The following is an 18,060-nucleotide window of genomic DNA, read 5'->3' on the forward strand; positions in this document are numbered from 1 at the left end:
TCTATCACTAAGCCAGGCGCGGATCCTGACTAAATTTACGGGGGGGGGGGAAATACCATGTACGTATCGTATTTTATCGGCTGCCAAAAACAGATGGGAGTTTACCAATTGCGCTTAAAATGACCTTTTAATATACCAATTGCGTTCTGTCTTTTTTGGGTCGATATACTAATTGCGCTCAGTTGTTTTCAGGGTTTATAATATTATTCTACATTACACCTAGTATATAAAAATATGTATTTTAAATAGATTTATAGGTACTATTATCAGCTTGTAGCTTGTTGTATTTTCCCGTAATTTCGTATACGTTTTGCTTTAAATTAAGTATATTTGAATGTATATTAGTTAGCTATATTTAATTGTGTATATACATATGTAGCTTTTTCCGCCGTGTAGTAACTTACATATGTCCATGTAAAAAAAAGGAACCTAAAATATAAGTAGCGCAATTGGTATACTGACCTAAAGTACAAATATTGTTTTAGGCGCAACTGGTCCATGCCCAAACAGATATCCAAAAATTTACCTATGTGGCAGAGTCTACAGGGGGGGGCATGGCCCCTTGGATCCGTGTCTGCACTAAGCATATTTTATGGAAAGTTTTTTTGATATTGATATATTAAGGTAATTTATTCTAGTATTGGCAATACAATCAATCAATTTATGTCGAAAAAATGTCATTGTGTGTACACACTACACAATATAATATTATACGATAAAAGTTTAAAATTTCAATTTCAAACTTTTATGAAAATGTAAGAGAAATATTGTATTCATTTTTCAAATTTTAGATATAAAAAGAACAATTTTTATGGATTTTTAACTACAAAATAATTTGAAAATTTTCAAGACTTTATACTATCTCGTTACATTTAGAAATTTAGATTTAAATAAAGCTATGAGGAACCTTGTATTAAATTTTCAAGTATTTTGACCCAGCGAAAGTTGTTTTATCAACATTTATAAAAAAAAAAAAAAAAAACAATACAAATTAAAGATAGCCAAAAATATATTCAAAATATTTAGAAGCTTATAACATGTGTATATCAAACATTTAATGACAATTTCAAGTATTTCATCAAAAACTAGTATAGCGTAAAGATTTCTTTAAATTATTGTTTGTTTTTCCTAATTATTTTGAATAATAACTGGATATTTTTTATTTTGATAACTCTAAAAGTCTAAAGTAAATAAAAAATCCAATTAGCTATCAGAAACCATTTCAAAATAGGAAATCGAAAAATTTTTTGAACTACTTATTGCGTAAACATAAAAAATTAATTAATATAAAAACATTAAAAACACACATTATTGTAAAATTAATATAGGTATTTATCACTGTACTCAGAATCTAAAGAGAAATTTATTCTGTTCCCCTATAAATTTAATTTTAATTCATATAGATATGAATTCTCTGACTTATAATTTAAAAATAATTGTATGTACCATATTTTCCATTCATTAGCAAAATTTAGATACATATGAGTAAAATACTTTCCAATTATTTTTTATGACCATAGATTCTATTAAGAAGATGTCAACGTATTATTTGTTTTCTCTCTCTGATCCAAGGTCTCACGAATAAGCAATCCAAGTTTTTATAACATTTGAATTATGTCTTATAGTCATAACTCATAATCCAATAAATAAACAAGCAAAATCTTATGATAATTGTAAACGTGATTTGTCATGATTCATGTAGATATTAATTAATTTTTTTTATACGTTTAAGATAACTAACATAATAATTGGCTTAAAAGATAGAAATACAATTAAAATGAAATGTATCATATACATGATTGGTTTACAAGAATGCAAATTGACAAGTATGAATAACTATCATACCCACAGTGTATTTCCTAATCTGGTAGATGAAATGATTTATTGTAAAATAAACATGCGACATATGTATGTTATTAATATTTTATTAAGAACATTTCCTGAAGTTCAACACTTCTAATTACTAATTTAAAATTTCTATCATCTTACTGAACCACGTGATTATGTGAAGAAGTTAAATTATTATTGCACAACACAAATTTCCTTCAAGCCGCTTTAAATTTATTTACGTTATTAAATAGTAATTTTAAATTTAGTAGTAGTAGCTGAAATTAATAATATTTCAATGTAATTTTTGTCAAATATATGATGAAATAAATGCTGGTTATCATGTTTTAAAAGTTTAAATATTAAAATTGTGTAATGGGTAAGATTACATGGTTTAATAAAAAAATGACTTAACTTATACATATAAAAAAAAACTCACGAATTCAGTTTTTGTTAAATAAATAAACTATTTTTGTAGTTTTAAACTGATGAAAAAAAAAACAAAAAAAAACCATAGGTTATGTACTTATTATAAAGTATAGAATAATTTGGCAATTCTTAAAATAAGTTTTAAAAAATTGTATAATACAGATTATATATATATAATACATAATGTATATTCTTTTCTGGTCAATTCAAATAGGTATAGTTTTTATAAATAAGTGAATTTTAATAGAGCATTAAATTAATGTGCAACTCAGACTTAAGCAATAAGTCGTAGATTTGTCATTACTTTTATATAATTACAATATAGTTAGGAGTATACTACTATAACATATTAGCACATTATTGTAACATATGTTTAAACATACTATAAAAGATCCTTTAAGAAATAGTTAGTAGTAATATGCCAGTAGGTAGTACAATAATTGACAATAGACAATAGTCGATAATATACTACAGTATCTTGTTAAAAAGGATATTCACATTAGTATATTTTTCTAGGAACTATGATATATGCCTCTAAATTTCATCATTGATTATATCAAATGTACCTTCACGGTTACTTTTAACTTTCATAATTTTTCCTTTGGTTACTTTTTCCCAACCTTGAATAGCACCTTTGTTTAATATCCATTCAGGTGACACTGCCATTTCAGAAGCACGCTGCAATATGAGATCATCACTGGTATTTTTAATATGACGTTTTCTCTTTACCGCAATTGTGGGTTCATCTAATGAAGAGTTCAGTAATTTGGGTGATCCATTGAATAGATGAATACCTATTGATTCGTCAGTATTGTCAACTTTGTGTTTTTTATGTTTTGATTTTTTTTCAATTATTTGGCTAAAAAAACATTGAAATACAATACTAATTACATAATAATTAATAATAAACAATAATAATATTTAAGAATTATAGCAATGAGAAACTGTAGAAATAAGATGATTCAAATTTAATATTTTCAAGATGTTAAATACAATTTAAAAGAATTATTGTACAAGAGGTACAAAGACACCAACAATTCTTTTGACAGTTGTATGCCAAACAATTTGTTCAAAATCATGGTTTTGCAACTCCAATAATAAAATGACTTAAAAAGTCATAAAAAGTTTAACAAAATAAATTTAAAAACTTGTAGGTACTAAATATAAGTATGGAGGTTTTTTAGTTTTCTAACATGTTGTCTGCATACATATTTTTTTTTTTTGTATTCACTCTAGTGTGTTCATATAAAAATGGCTTATAATAAATAAAAATTAGTAATTACACTCATACTCATACTAATAAATGTCAAATAGTATAAAACACATATTTAATAATAATTTATTGAACTATGTAAACCAATGATAAAAAAAAATCACTAGCTATGTGTACAAAATAATAAAAATTCATTTCAAATTAATTTGATGCCTAATAGTTAATAACACTAAACGTGTTAATTTTTATGTCAATATACTAATGGAATAACATGAGATATTATATTATCTAGTATTATCTTATATTATTTACCTTTCTAAATGTTTGAATAAGCTTTTAGCTACATATTCTTGAAATTCTGGAGTCACCTTGATAAAATTATGGTTATGTACATCATCTTCAATAACATTCCTAAGAGATGGTTTTGTTTGTACAACATTGATACCTAAAATAAAAATAACAAACGTTATAATATAATTAACAGTATGAATATCAGAACTGATTATATTATTTTATTTATTAATTAAGATACTTATCAGCAGATTCAGGAATATTTGTTGTATAAGTATATTAAATACATTTTTATTTTTTTAATAGAAATCATAAAGTGTTGAAAATTAAAACAATTATTTTATTGATAACTTGATATAAATGTCTAAAATAATAATAACATTTGAAAATACATAGTAAATAAGAGATATTTGCCCAGAAACTACAGGCATATCCAAAAATGAAATTATAGAACATTTTTACCATTCTTTTTAAAAATTATTCTAAAGGATAAAATCAAAAATACGAGAAATTTGTAAACTATTTTCAGGATAATTCTTTATGTATTATTACTAGATCAATCACCAAACCATTACAGACTAAAAACACATCTAAATTTATACTAAAATACTATGAGCTGAAATAAAATCTTTAAGTTAATTTCTTTTTACAATATATTTGCTTATTGTACATAAAAATAAGATTAAACCAAGATTTTTAATAAAATAATTTCGAATTGAAGTGAACAAATAATTGTAGGCTCACATCTCATGCAAAAAGTTTCTAATAGTTACTTTAAAAAACAAAATATATGCTCACTTTTAATTTTGTCTGATTGTTTTTTGCTGGGGCTGTTGCTGTACAAGTCGTTGGTAAGTAAATCAGTGTCGATTGAGTCTTTGAGTATTCGCTTTGTGATTTCATCTTCGGACGACGAATCGTCTGACATGGCGCCAAGGTCTGAAAGCAATAAAATAGAATCATTGTCGCCGGATTGGCAGTTTTCATTCTCACTCACAAGACGTTCTAAATTTTAAAGCTCTACGCAAACAGACGACACACGATAGTTCTACCCAAATAACCTTTATCCTGTGTTTAGTTGTTTAGTAGATTTAGTTCTTCAGATTCAAACCTTCAGTCGATTCCACATGGCAAGCGGCATTCTCAAATTTTCAATTTCAATAATTCAAATGGTATCAGACTATCCGAGTAATATCATTGATTAAACAGTTATCACCGAAAGGATTCGTATCACAGAGGTACCGTGATCGTCTTGAACCGGCGCGTGGTAACAACAACAGCAATAATGATAATAATATTATTATTTATATTATACGTGGTCAAACGTGAGCACGAGACGTAACAACCGTTGTTCAATGTAAGTTAACGTTCAAATAATAATATGTTTTGATGTAATTGAGTCATAAAGCACACGTTGAAACATACATTATTACTCTATTAAGTCTAGAATTCTTAAATCGAACGCCCATCCATGTTCTGCCTTGCTAAAATGCCTTTTTTACAGACCCTGTCGGTATTCGTGTTGTGTTTTTGCGCGTGTCGTGCTACACAATCCAAAGGAGTAGTTTCCTTAGACTCGTTGACTTTTGACAAGGTAAACAGACTATAAACGTTATATTTTTCGCGGAGTTGTTATTTGTTGTTGATTTTTAAACAGCATTTACCATTATATACTAGTGTTTAGGTACAGTTTCTCTGTCATTAGGTTCTTTCAAAATTTAAAGTGTCAATCGTCAAATTCGATGTCTCATATCCATATGGCGAAAAACATGAAGAGTTTGTAAAATTAGGTTCTGCGTATCAATCGGTAGAAGATTTGCTTGTAGCTGAAGTACCAGTAAAAGATTATGGAGATAAAGACAATGAAGATTTGGCCATCAGGTTTGATAGATTTATCTGTTGATAAAAAATTACTGTGTACTTATTAATTTTTTTTTTATTAAGGTATGGTGTATCAAAAGAAGATTACCCAGCCGTGAAGTTGTTTGTGAATGGCCAATCAGAGCCGTATGTATATAATGATGAAGATTTCAATCAGGATAAATTACAAAAGTTTGTTGTTAAGCACAGCAAGGAAATTTTGTACATTGGACTTCCAGGTACATTAGAAAAGTTTGATGGTTTAGCATCAGAATTTGCCAAGGAAAAATCAGTGGACAAACGTAAAGAAATATTGCTGAGAGCTGAGAAGTTGTGGGATATCAGTGAGGGCAAGCAGAAGCAAAAGTCAGCTGAGGTGTATGTGAAGAGTATGAGAAAAGCTTTGGAAAAGGGTGACGAGTTTTTCCATACAGAAACTATTCGCATCAACAATGTGCTTAAGGGTTCAATGACTAAAGAAAAAAAAGCTGACTTAAGTGTTCGTTTAAACATTTTGGAGTCATTCAAAGTACAACATGATGAATTGTAAACTTCTTTTGTTAGATAGACCACTTATTTTAAATGAGGTATTTTTGGGGTTGTGATATTTTTGTAAACTATTTATTTTTTTTAAAAAAGAACATATTTTTATAATCACTTCATCGATCAATGATGCACATCAAGAGAAGTGCATTTATATTTTTGCATGTGTTGTCAGGCACGTATACAAGGAGGGGGGGGGGTTCAAACCCCCCAGAAATATTTTCAAGTAACGAGGAAAATATTGTTTTATTATGTTGCGGGACAATTTGTATTGCTAAATTTTGTAAACCCCCCAATTTTTTTTTTTGTATACGTGCCTGTGTGTTTTTCACAATATAAAACACAATTCACTCATAATTTTTATATGATAATTTATAATGTTAATAGTTAATAAAAAATAAAAATTTTTATGAATATAATATTTATTTATTTTTGAAATTTTCCTACAGTGCAATTAAAATTTGATTACTAATTTACTTTTTCTTTTATTTATTTCTTTGAAATGTTTAAACAATTCTTCAAAAGTTAAAAAATTGTTATCGATTTGATTTTTTTCTTAATACTTTACTGAAACATAACAGGTTCTTTTTAAAATATGACTACAACATAGTTATAATTCAACATAAATTTAATAAAATTAATACAACTTATTATTATACACATTATACAAGAATTGAAAACAAACTTATAATTTCTAAAAACTTTGATTGCGCTCAAAAACGTAGCACAATTTATAGGTGGGTGTTTTTTTCCTTACTGGTTTCATATCATACCAAACCCTTCAGCATAATTGATAGCTTTTGATAGTCGCTCATCAAGTTTATCTTTACTGCTGTATTCAGGTAGCAACAGGATGTTGAAACAAGTATGCGCGGTAGGTAGCCTGCACAATAAGGTATTTCTTAAATGTAATATGTATAAAAGAAGAATCTGTTGTACTATATTAGTAGTATAGTTGATGCATACCTGTCAGAATCTGAACCATTCCTCGTAATAGTCAGTTTTAATTTTCCAAGGCCACCAACAGGAACTCTATCACTTCCTGTTGTGAATTGTAATAACTTTTGCTGAGAGGCTCTAGGTAAGGCATGGGCAAATTCCCAGAAAAATTTAATAACTTCTGTGTCTTTGTGATATCCTCCTTCATAAAGTGTAGTTTCTTCTAACTCAGACATATCAAATACCTGAAAGCCTATTTTTAGAACTGGTATTTAAGAAACACTGAAATGTAATCTTACTTTACTGCCACACACTATTTGTTCAAGTTCTTCAGGCCAGAATAAGTATTGTAATGGAGATTCTTCCATAACATTTTGGAATCCACGGTAGAATGCATTGAACTGAACTCCGATTGATTCGTTGAGTAAAAAATCAGCATATTTATCCACAAATTCCTAAAATTATTATTAAAAATTATTTTGAACAAATTCATAGTATAATAAATTAACAAATCTTTACTCTTTTATTTATGTGGTTTACAGTAATATTATCTCCATTATCTATAAGATCATGATATACTATTTCACCAAATGCATCTTTATAGCAAATTCTAAATGTCTGCATAAACATTTCTTCAATATCATCTCCTTCATAATCCAACAAGTTCTTTAAGCCATTGTATAATTCCTTTGTAAATAAAAAAAAATTATATTATCTTAGACTCTATATAATGCATAAACATTACAATTTTCTACCTGATTCCAATCCTGTAGATCATTGAATGTACACCGTTTACCTAGTAACTTTCGATACACAACCATTGGTAAATTAATGTTTAATATGACATTGTTGTAAATTGCTAATCCAACTATGAGGCCAATCAATGAATATTGGGCAGCAGTTTCAAATGAGAATGAGTTAAACCAATAAGTAGGGTTTCCACTTTCGGAGTTCATAATCACAAACATGCCTAAAATAATACAAAAATTATTAGGCGTTATTTTTATTTTTAAGTTATAATTTATGATAGAAAATATAATTATACAAATATTTACCATAGTCTGGGTTAAATAATTCTTCGACAATGAGGTGGAAGAATTCTTTAGATACTCCACCTTCATCAACACCTTGTTCACCGTCAAATTCAACCGCCAATTGTTTTTTGAGATCCGACGGATTTTGCATGGCTACCATTTCAAGCTGAATAAGAAAAATTAAACATAAATAAATGTATGCAAACTGAAATACATTATACTATTTATATTTACTTCAACTAGAGCATCCTGGACAACATGTTCCCTCCTTACTTTAAGTTTGAGGTAAGGATGAGTAGGCTGACCTATTAATGTTTGTATAAGACAGAAACGTCTATTTTCATACATTCGTATTCGATTATCATAGTACAGCCCAAGAGTTTTAGTGGATGGGGTAAGAACAAACGAATGGGACATATACGAAAATTTTTCAATGCCATGTTCTCTCCAAGTTTGATAATCATCATCCATTTCTAGAGCATCACTCAATAACTCATTGTAAAATTTGGATATAGGAATTAATGGGGCACGACAGGCCAAAATATTTATCTATAACAAATATTTGATCAGCTTAAATCAAAACATTTAAATTTAATTTCATACTAACATTTAAAATTTCAGCTAATGGATCAATTTTATTAATTTTATTCTTTGGATGTGAATTAATAAGGATATCTTCCAGTAAATTTTCATCCCTTACATTTTCAGGTTTTTTCTCTATTTTTTCAGGCTGTTTAATATCTTCATTATCAACATTTGTATCGCATTCACCAGCCATAATACTTGCATAGTATAAAATCTATAATCCATAAGTTTATTGACATTAATATATGTAATAATTAAAAATATAGAATACTTACCAAAATTGTGTTATGCATTGTGCAATAGAAAATTTAGAGATAAGCAGTATCATTTAAATCACATGGATTTAGTTATCTCATGTTAAACTTATAATAACATACTTACTTAATTCAAATTCAAAAAAGATGAAGTGAAGTAGCAAAAGCTTTTAAGTTATAATTTAAATATCAATATAATAGCAATGTGTAATTTTATTTACCTTCATAGTTTTTGTAGCAAATACAACAGCAGTCTCATCTTGAAAAGTTGCATCATATTCAGTAGATATTAGTTGGAACGTTATAGCTTCTTGGAGACAATGTAATATTCGCCGTAAAGTGTTTTCGGATGACATTTCACTCCAGAATCTTGCAAGTTTTGCTTGTTCAGCAACTGGGAGTACACATGTGGCTGCTACAAGCCTAGGGACTATACGTTCTACAAATGCTAAGTCATCTAACCATGGCATTTCATAGATGATTTTAAGCGAATGTAACACATCCTCTAAATATTTATCACTGATTGGAAATGATTTTGACTTAAAATAATGTAATTCTACAGTGATTTTTGCTAAAAAAAAGAAAAGAAATGTGAATTTTTATAACGAGAATAATATAGTTTTTCAAATTAAGATATTTACCACATAAGGAACTAATGGCTAAACAAAGAACATTTTTATAAAACTCATTGTTAATGGTGGAATTAATTTTTTTATATGCTCGTGCTAACCCTTCTACATCTAATTGTTTGTCGCCATACACTTCCTCTCCTTCTACCTCATCGTCTTCATCCATTGAGTTATCATCCAATTCTTTTTCAATTTCCATTTCACGTATCTATTTAAGTAAAAATTATGTTAAATACTAGAATTAAATTAATAAATTAAATAAAAATTAAAATCTCACTTTTTCTTTGGTCATACTGGGGGATAAAGTCTTAGCATGATTATGAACTTTAAGCAAATCTTTTTTTTGTTTTAATTGGCGTTTTATAAAACTATTCCCCAATGCTTCTGGTGTTGAGAATACATGGTACAGAGCAGATAGTAACTCATTGTTATCTTTGTACGGATCAGGTCCTTTTTGTTGTCTTGCTAGTTCTATCAAATTGGTTTCATTCAAATATTTAATACCTGAAAACATCAAACAATACAAGTTTGTAACATTTAAAATACACATCATGTTAGTGTTTAGACTCTACACATGATACACTGAATGAAATTTCAGACAGGCATTTATAATATTACTAATAAGATAAAAGGTAGGAGGATTATCTTCGCAAATGTTAAATTCAAGACAAAGCATATACAAAGAAATATATAATATCTGCTGTTGCCAAAATTTGTAAAACAACACGCTAAACAACTAAAACGCATGTATTGGATTGAAGCCAAGTGGTGAAAGGACCTTCAATATTTATAAACAAATCAAATTATGTGCACTTTGTCTAATGTATGAAACAATTGTTGCTTATTGGCAAATAAATCAATAATATATAATATTAGTTATATATTTTGTTTAAATTAAGTAGGTAAGTAAACGTATTGATAGATGATATGAATGCAAATATGCAATATACAATTTTATAATAATATAATAATAATAATAATCTGACATTGTGCCAGCCTATGCTATTAAAAGACTGTCTGTTGACCTTTTGCGTAGTATTTATGATTTTTTTTTTTTAAATTCACACAAAGAACATGAATCAAAATTTGAAGAAAAAACATTGACCTGATTTATTGAGATGAGCTTTGAAATATTATTATACATACATACTATTTTGTAAAAAAATATTCAAAATTACCATTTTGAATAGAAGCAATTTGTTTTAAAGTTTTTTTCATAGTTTCCATGAAAGTTAAGTCTTCTACTTCATGCAAAACACACTCTGGTATTTCTAATGAAGCAACATCCAAATGATCCAAAATATCCTTGTTTGTTGAATGATTAGTAGTATTATTTTGTTCACAAGGATTTGTATGATCAGCTGTATGCTTCAATACATCTTCACTAACTTCTTCTTTAGAAAATTGAGTAGATGTACCTTGTTGTTGTTGTGCCATAGATTCAATTGGTGCAATAAATGAACCGTGTTCTTTTGTCATAGATTCGGCACTGACTATTTTAAAAGAAGATGAACTACCACCACTTTCTGTTTGAGAACAAGTATTAGTGGTTTGAGTAATCTGAGCATCTGATAATGATCTAGATAAGTCAGTTGTATGTACTGGATTTACTTGGAATACAGTACATGGATTTGTTTGTACACAAGCATCATGTGATAAACAAAGGGTATCTTGGGTATTGCTACAGCAAGCTAATGATGTATTGGCGTCATGTAAAGTATTTCCAGACACTGATGGGTTATTAGTGGTTCTTGCTACTTTCATGGGATGTTGATCACACAGTCTTGCATCAAGGCGAAATAATTGAATAGCGATAGCGGCTGCATCATTAGCTGACACCACATTAGTACACTGAAAAAAAATATTGATTAATAAATAAACAAATAAATAAATAACAATTAAGTTAACAATATATTTAATTGAAAATGTATTTCAAACCTATAAGACTGGGCATAAGACTTTTTTTTTTTGACAATAAAAATTAGGCTAATTTAAAATTGTTTGGGAATAATTTTGAAATTGTTATTGTATATTTGATATGTTTTAGTTCTCTCATAGGTACAATAGTATAACATATTATAAGTCACAACTCACAATGCTAACAGAATAATCGATTAATTTTAATATCTTCTAGCCGAAAATAATAAGTATACAATATGTGTACATAATTTGAATAGCACTTATTTTATAGTTATATTTTATACATTTAAAAATATTTTTAATGATAATAAATTAAAAACATAACTACTAGAAAGTAGTAACTAAAATATTCAGTGTATAATACAAAACTATAGAATTAATTGATAGTTTGACTATTAATAAAATTTATAATATTAGTAAAAATATTTTAATTAAATAAAATTAGTATTTTAAATAAATAATTTTTAGGTCTAAGTTTAGAGATGTTGTTAAAAGATTATCATTCTTAATTTGAGTAAAACATCAACATATAATTTTTTCCTACTATATTACTATACATGCATGTATTAATTAAATATGTTGAGTTAATAATGTTAGACTAACTAGAATTCTAAAAATATACAGATTTACCAAACAGTTACTTAATGATAATTCAGCTAGCCGATGATCTATGAAGAACTAATACATTCAGAAGGTTGGTCGAATGTGTGTTTCACAAATTAACTGACTTACTGTGATGTGTAGTAAGCCTAACAATGATAAAACATAAAATAAAATAAATTATAATCTTAGTATGGTTTTTTTTTTAATAAAACTACTAATAGATTATAAACCATAACATTTATATGTAATATATTATTATAAACATAAAATGTATGATATCTAAGCAGGAATTTTTTTTTGTTATTTACAAAAAAATAATTTATTGTTGTACAAAACAATTATATAATAAGTATGGTTTTGGATACAAATATATAAGTTAACATTTCATAAGGTTATGATTGAATCATTTTTTTTTTATTGTGATAAGCTTGATTAATAATAGATATAAAATGAATCGTAATACTCATTAGGTAATCAAAATTGTAAAAATCACTCTATGATCAAATAACATTTTCATAAGCTAATAAAGCTACTTAAATAGTAAATGATACAGTTAAAATAATAATAAACTTATGTTTATAAATATATTCTATATAGGTACAATAAGTATAAGATAACTAACATTTATAATTTACATTTAATTACTGGGCAAAAAAATAGTACTGTCAGCAAAATATTTGGATGGTATCTGTTCAAGGACAGAATCTACATCAGTTTATAGTTTTGCTGAAAATCAAATTCTAATTTCCAATTTATTTAATGGTTGTAATCAGACTATAACAAATGGCCATGTATAAAGAAATACATTTATTATCGCAGAGAAGCAAGCACAATTGTTACTTACCCTTTTACTGGATGCACAGTAATCATTAACACAATCGCCGTTGCCACAACCTTCTGTGATCAAATAGAAATAACGTTCGATCAATTTCTTGGCCAAGTCTCTTTTCATGTTGACATCAGATTCGGGGGAGCGGCGTTGCAATACCTGCTCAAACGCAAAATCTGAGCAGACGACCGGCCGATAAAACGATCACGAATAAGGTGTCTGCTGACAGAAAATAATAATGAAAAATACTGTAAAATCGACAGGACACCGACAACACCACTTACAATAAGCGGCGAATTATTTACTGATCGTCGTGTTGTTGTACGTCTACGACTGGCGCGATTCGGCGGTCGAGCCATTCGATTTTCGCAATACGATTTCTGAGTGATGACCGGTCAACGTCAAACGATGTTTAATATTTATCTACTAATTTCTGAACGTGACGACAATTGCTGCGTGTCTCTCTCGTTGTTTCACACGTTTCGGGTGCCCGCGATCGACACACCACGTCGTCGTTGGCCCTCGTCTAAATCTGCGACAGTGCGATTAGTGACTACAGACTAGAGAACAACCGAACAATACAGTAAATCGATAGCAGTCAGCAGACCGCCTGAGTGCGTGTGCGTGTGGTGCGTGTAATCACTCTTCTCTCCGTCTCACTCGCTCGCAATACATTTTCCTATTTGTTTATTTTCATTCGGTACGCGCGCAAAACAAAGAAGAAAAATGCGTATCAGATGTTTTGCGTTTGTGGGAAAAAAATATCGCAGGCCGAGAATAATAATAATAATAATAATAATTCGACGACGACGACGACGATGGGTGCCGACTGTACGAGCGCGGGGAAGCGCACGCGCGATACGGATTTCAAACAAGCGCGGGGAGGACGTAGTCAGCCGCCCGAGCGCGGAAGGTAAAGCTGGACGGAGGCGGATCGGGATTTTCGTCTGGTGGGTGTTGGGTAGGCGGTGGAGGGGTGGCGGACAGCAGCTGACGCGGAAAACCGCGACGTTCGACAGTCGTGGCGGAAAAAATCATCTCCATTCCCCCCCGCGGCGGTATTAAAAAGCTCCGTTATCACGACGGCATTTCCGGTATGGATGATAACGATTCGTTATCTAGGTATGCAAACATTCCAAAACGTCGTAATTAATTAAATTAAATTCGTCGGGAGAGGACGTCACACCCACATAACTTTGTACTTTGGTCGTCTTTGTCTTACACGTGGAAAACACGGCTAATTCGCGTTCAGCGGCACCAATAATTAATCCGTGTTGTTTGGTTTAATATTAGAATGAATATTGACTTATTAGCAAATTTAAAGCCAAGAACATTGTGTATATTGTGTACTTTTATTGGTTTTTAAGTTTTTCACGATAATTTGATTTTAAAACGAGTTCCTTATGATAGTTTTTTAAATTTCAATATTTTACTCGCTCATATCTTGTTTAAAAACTAAAATGTCGTAAAAAGTCAACCAGAGAACACGGATAAATATTTTTAATTTTAAGTTTGATATTTTTGAACGTTTGATATACGCGTTAGTAAGACGCACTAAACACATGCGGGTAATTGGCAAGACATTCAAAATATAATAATAACAGTTACATAATTATATTGGCGATGTAAAGAGATGAGCCAGCGAGGGCTTTTTAATTTTCACCCTTAAACGTGTTGTCTCCGACAAACGTACAAAGTATAACATATTATCTATCTGTGTTTGTTCATAGAGTTTTTATAATATTTTAATTTTTAAGCGAGTTATGAGTGTTTGACTACGTTTTTGTAGTAAGTTTAATAACTTGATAAGATTATGGAGTGTGAAATTGATAGTATAAAAATGTATTTTTCAAACAACCGGGTCAAGATGAGTGATTGAGTGATCGACTGGTGGTGCAATGCAATTCATATTACTCAATATTAGTTAATATACCTATAATATATGTCTATAATACGTGTAAAATATATTCATTGTCAATGATCAATTGGCCAGTCATTGGCCATTGTCGTGTTGGCCGAATTAAGCAAACAAATGCAATATAATAACATAATATTGTCTTATTATTCCTTTTTGAATTGACTACAGATATTATAGTATGCGATTTACGAATATAGTATGCGGTCTACCGCAAATAAATAAATTAAAAATTATATCATAATATTAAAGTATAATTATTGTAGCAGTAATAGTTAAAAATTAGTTTGTCAAAAAAATTGTTGTCAATGAGTATAAATAAATATAATGTAATATGTATATGTTATACAAAAACTTCCGCCAGATCTCTCAAAAATGCATTATATAAATCTGATTTATTTATGCCACGCCACCATGTTTCCATGAGATATCTGCAATAATATATATCATTGTATTATACGTATTACGTTAAATTTATTTATACTCATTGACAACAATTTTTTTGACAAACTAATTTTTAATAAAAAAATAAAAAATAGTAATAAGTATAAAATTGTTTATAAAAATCTTTTGCCAACATATCATTGAATGTGTAAAATATAAATTGTGTCGCGCAATAAATGACGTACTGAGCTATTGAGCCCATAGTCCATACTTTTACAAAATGTCGAAGTATTGTTATCTGTGTATAAGGCAATAAAGATAAAGTATTGACCGAAGAAAAAGATTAAAGTTTATCTATTAAAAATAAACTTAAGCCTATGTAAAAACCGCAGGTAGACCGCATCCTACAGTGGCCGGTAGAACCTGTTTGCCGGTAGACCGCATACTATATGACAGCCAATTATAATTTATATTATTGTGTTAATAAATTTTATATTATATATTGTACCTAATTATTATTATTACTATTATATCTATGTGCACATTTTCAATTTATAGACCTAAAAATATAGTCCATTAGTGTCTAATAACTAACAAAATTAATTTCATATATTTTGTTTATTTAATTTCTTCGTAGTAATGGAAAAAATTATTCACTAAAGTTATGAAAGTTTTTAACTTACACTCATTTTCAATTTGTTCGTGTATTCGAATCTACGAACTTTTTTGATGATTTATTGTAGTACGGACTTGTGCCGTGCCAATTGATATATTTTTTAGAGTGGGCTATTTGAGGAGGATTGTTAAAATGTTAAAGAAGCTATATTAAGTGTAGGTATTAACATAAACCGTATAATAGGTGAAATAATAATATTATAATACCTATCATTGTAAATTGTAATGCTTTAGAGTTTAGGATTTCACAACCTGGAGAGAGAGGTAAAGTATCACAAAAAAATCAGTTAATGAAAAATGTAGATCACGTTTTTATTATTAAAAGTTGAAAAAGAAAAAGACTACGAGTTTTTTGCCCGCGGAAGGTTGTGATGTTGAATCATTGTTGTGAGAGTCTTCAGTAGTGGTGTTCGGCTTTGTAAGCTGAAGCGTCGACCTTTTCGTATTTACCTGGCCAGTATTGGCCGTCATCTTCGGAATAGCTCGGGTAAACAGCCTTGTAAGCTGGAACTTCGACCTTTTCGTATTTGCCTGGCCAGTATTGGCCGTCATCTTCGGCGTAGGCTGGATATGCGTGGGCGGCATATGTCGTGGCTGGGTACACTGCTGCTGGGTATGCGGCGGGTACATGGTATGGAGTAGCTGCTGCTACTGGATAGTTGTACGGGTAGCCGGTGTAACCAGAGTATGCATATGAGAACGATCCAGGGGCTGAGACAGAGTAACCCAAAACCGCTGTGGAAAAAAAATCGATTAACGTCATTCCATTGTATTTACAGGAACTATTTGGAATTTGGTAAAATTTAATTTTCTAGAAACTAGAAGTACATTCATGTATTATAGATTATATTATTGGTAGTTATAATAGCTACTTACGAGCTGGGGCAGCGGCGATGTAAGCATGTTTCTTTGCTCTTACTCCTTCTTCAGCAGTAACGGAGTACACGACCAAGGTGAAGAATATCTGTACAGAGTAACAATATAATAGTAATAAATAAAAATGATCACGAATAATTTGTATTTGAAGTCATGAGTAAAATAAATACAGTGTAGAGTATTCATCACAAATTAAAATGTGATATATATTTAGTCATTTTTGTTTCAATTTTTAATAAACTGTTTTTTTCAATTAAATTAAAAATATACATCTGTACAAGTGGGTAAAATAAGACAGTAGAATATAATAATAGTTCACATTAAAGGTAAATAATCGTGCATGGCTTGAAAATATTTTATTGTCTATATAAATTTTCAGCGTGAATGAAAAATTATAACTTTCATAATATATATTTATATATACTCGTATAGTCGTATATATCGTAGATTCGTATACCACACGTTTAAATATTGATGTTTTCCATACTAACAGGAGCGAGTTGATTCAAGTTGTGTACCTATGCGTTTTGAGAATTTTTTGATGGTCGTTCGGTATTTTGACAACTTATTTTTAATTTTTAATCGTATAATAATAAACGCACAGTCACATTATATAATGCCGAATATATTACATTATAGTAAATAGGCCCAAAAAATTAATTGAAATATTTATGTGTTATGTTACGTAAAGAATAATAATTAATTATACGCGTTTAGACAACATCGAATGACGTTTAAAATAATATTGTTGAAATATAATATCTAATAATTGTATTTAAATTTATAAGCCTCCGATTCGTTGTATATATAGCTCTCGTGGGGTGTTCGATCGAAGCGTTGGAAATTATACTAAGCCATTAAGGTGAATTATAATTTATCGGTGTGACGGTATACTGTATGTCATTTTACGAGAGTTAAGACTTTTTGAAAAATATTATATATCAACCGAATAGTTGACCAGGGAATTTGCATTAGAAAAATAATAATTTATCATTTGCACAAATTATAAGAATAAAACCTGTGCTGAAATTTTATGTTGTTAATTCACTTACCAGATATTTGAAAGAAGCCATTTCGGTTAGGTGATTTCTTCTTGTGTTGCTTACAACGAATCTGCAAACTTCAACCTGTGGTCAATGTATACACTTGATAAGTGAGATGTAGTGTGATGCCGATGCCGGGTATCGTGGTCTTTTATATATACAGCCGGTAGATACCTAACTGCCCTGGGGTGGGTATCTGGGCGCCTGCTAG

At 29.4% G+C, this 18,060-nt stretch overlaps 4 protein-coding genes across 9 annotated transcripts; 1 reads left to right on the forward strand and 3 right to left on the reverse strand.

The window, feature by feature from the left end:
• Positions 1–1,909: 1,909 nt before the first annotated feature.
• On the reverse strand, positions 1,910–4,981 carry LOC132928242 (uncharacterized). 3 transcript variants are annotated; one of them, XM_060992779.1, is made up of 4 exons: positions 4,822–4,981; positions 4,559–4,699; positions 3,782–3,914; positions 1,910–3,115 (listed from the first exon to the last, which is right to left on the reverse strand). In XM_060992779.1, exons 2-4 carry the CDS (start codon positions 4,686–4,688, stop codon positions 2,791–2,793), a joined length of 588 nt encoding a protein of 195 aa, XP_060848762.1. In that variant the 5' UTR covers positions 4,689–4,699; positions 4,822–4,981; the 3' UTR covers positions 1,910–2,790. The 3 variants fall into 3 exon arrangements, with proteins under 3 accessions (XP_060848762.1, XP_060848761.1, XP_060848763.1); XM_060992778.1 differs by having other exon boundaries at positions 4,758–4,975; XM_060992780.1 differs by having other exon boundaries at positions 4,872–4,959.
• Positions 4,982–5,067: 86 nt separating this feature from the next.
• Positions 5,068–6,582, forward strand: LOC132928241 (endoplasmic reticulum resident protein 29). The gene is made up of 3 exons (XM_060992777.1): positions 5,068–5,354; positions 5,466–5,641; positions 5,705–6,582. Exons 1-3 carry the CDS (start codon positions 5,232–5,234, stop codon positions 6,168–6,170), a joined length of 765 nt encoding a protein of 254 aa, XP_060848760.1. The 5' UTR covers positions 5,068–5,231; the 3' UTR covers positions 6,171–6,582.
• Positions 6,583–6,773: 191 nt separating this feature from the next.
• LOC132928240 (ubiquitin-protein ligase E3A) lies at positions 6,774–13,864 on the reverse strand. 4 transcript variants are annotated; one of them, XM_060992774.1, is made up of 14 exons: positions 13,241–13,864; positions 12,972–13,178; positions 10,783–11,455; positions 9,882–10,108; positions 9,617–9,812; positions 9,197–9,546; positions 8,744–8,935; positions 8,371–8,685; positions 8,158–8,302; positions 7,858–8,072; positions 7,622–7,789; positions 7,402–7,557; positions 7,130–7,347; positions 6,774–7,046 (listed from the first exon to the last, which is right to left on the reverse strand). In XM_060992774.1, exons 2-14 carry the CDS (start codon positions 13,077–13,079, stop codon positions 6,926–6,928), a joined length of 3,084 nt encoding a protein of 1,027 aa, XP_060848757.1. In that variant the 5' UTR covers positions 13,080–13,178; positions 13,241–13,864; the 3' UTR covers positions 6,774–6,925. The 4 variants fall into 4 exon arrangements, with proteins under 4 accessions (XP_060848757.1, XP_060848755.1, XP_060848758.1 ...); XM_060992772.1 differs by having other exon boundaries at positions 12,972–13,175; positions 13,241–13,863; XM_060992775.1 differs by lacking the exon at positions 13,241–13,864 and adding an exon at positions 12,166–12,273 and having other exon boundaries at positions 12,972–13,111.
• Positions 13,865–16,221: 2,357 nt separating this feature from the next.
• Positions 16,222–18,017, reverse strand: LOC132930426 (cuticle protein 5-like). The gene is made up of 3 exons (XM_060996297.1): positions 17,859–18,017; positions 16,807–16,894; positions 16,222–16,665 (listed from the first exon to the last, which is right to left on the reverse strand). Exons 1-3 carry the CDS (start codon positions 17,877–17,879, stop codon positions 16,328–16,330), a joined length of 447 nt encoding a protein of 148 aa, XP_060852280.1. The 5' UTR covers positions 17,880–18,017; the 3' UTR covers positions 16,222–16,327.
• Between the last annotated feature and the right edge of the window lie 43 nt (positions 18,018–18,060).

This window comes from Rhopalosiphum padi, chromosome 4 (assembly GCF_020882245.1).
Source record: "Rhopalosiphum padi isolate XX-2018 chromosome 4, ASM2088224v1, whole genome shotgun sequence".
Taxonomy (NCBI): Eukaryota; Metazoa; Arthropoda; class Insecta; order Hemiptera; family Aphididae; genus Rhopalosiphum; species Rhopalosiphum padi.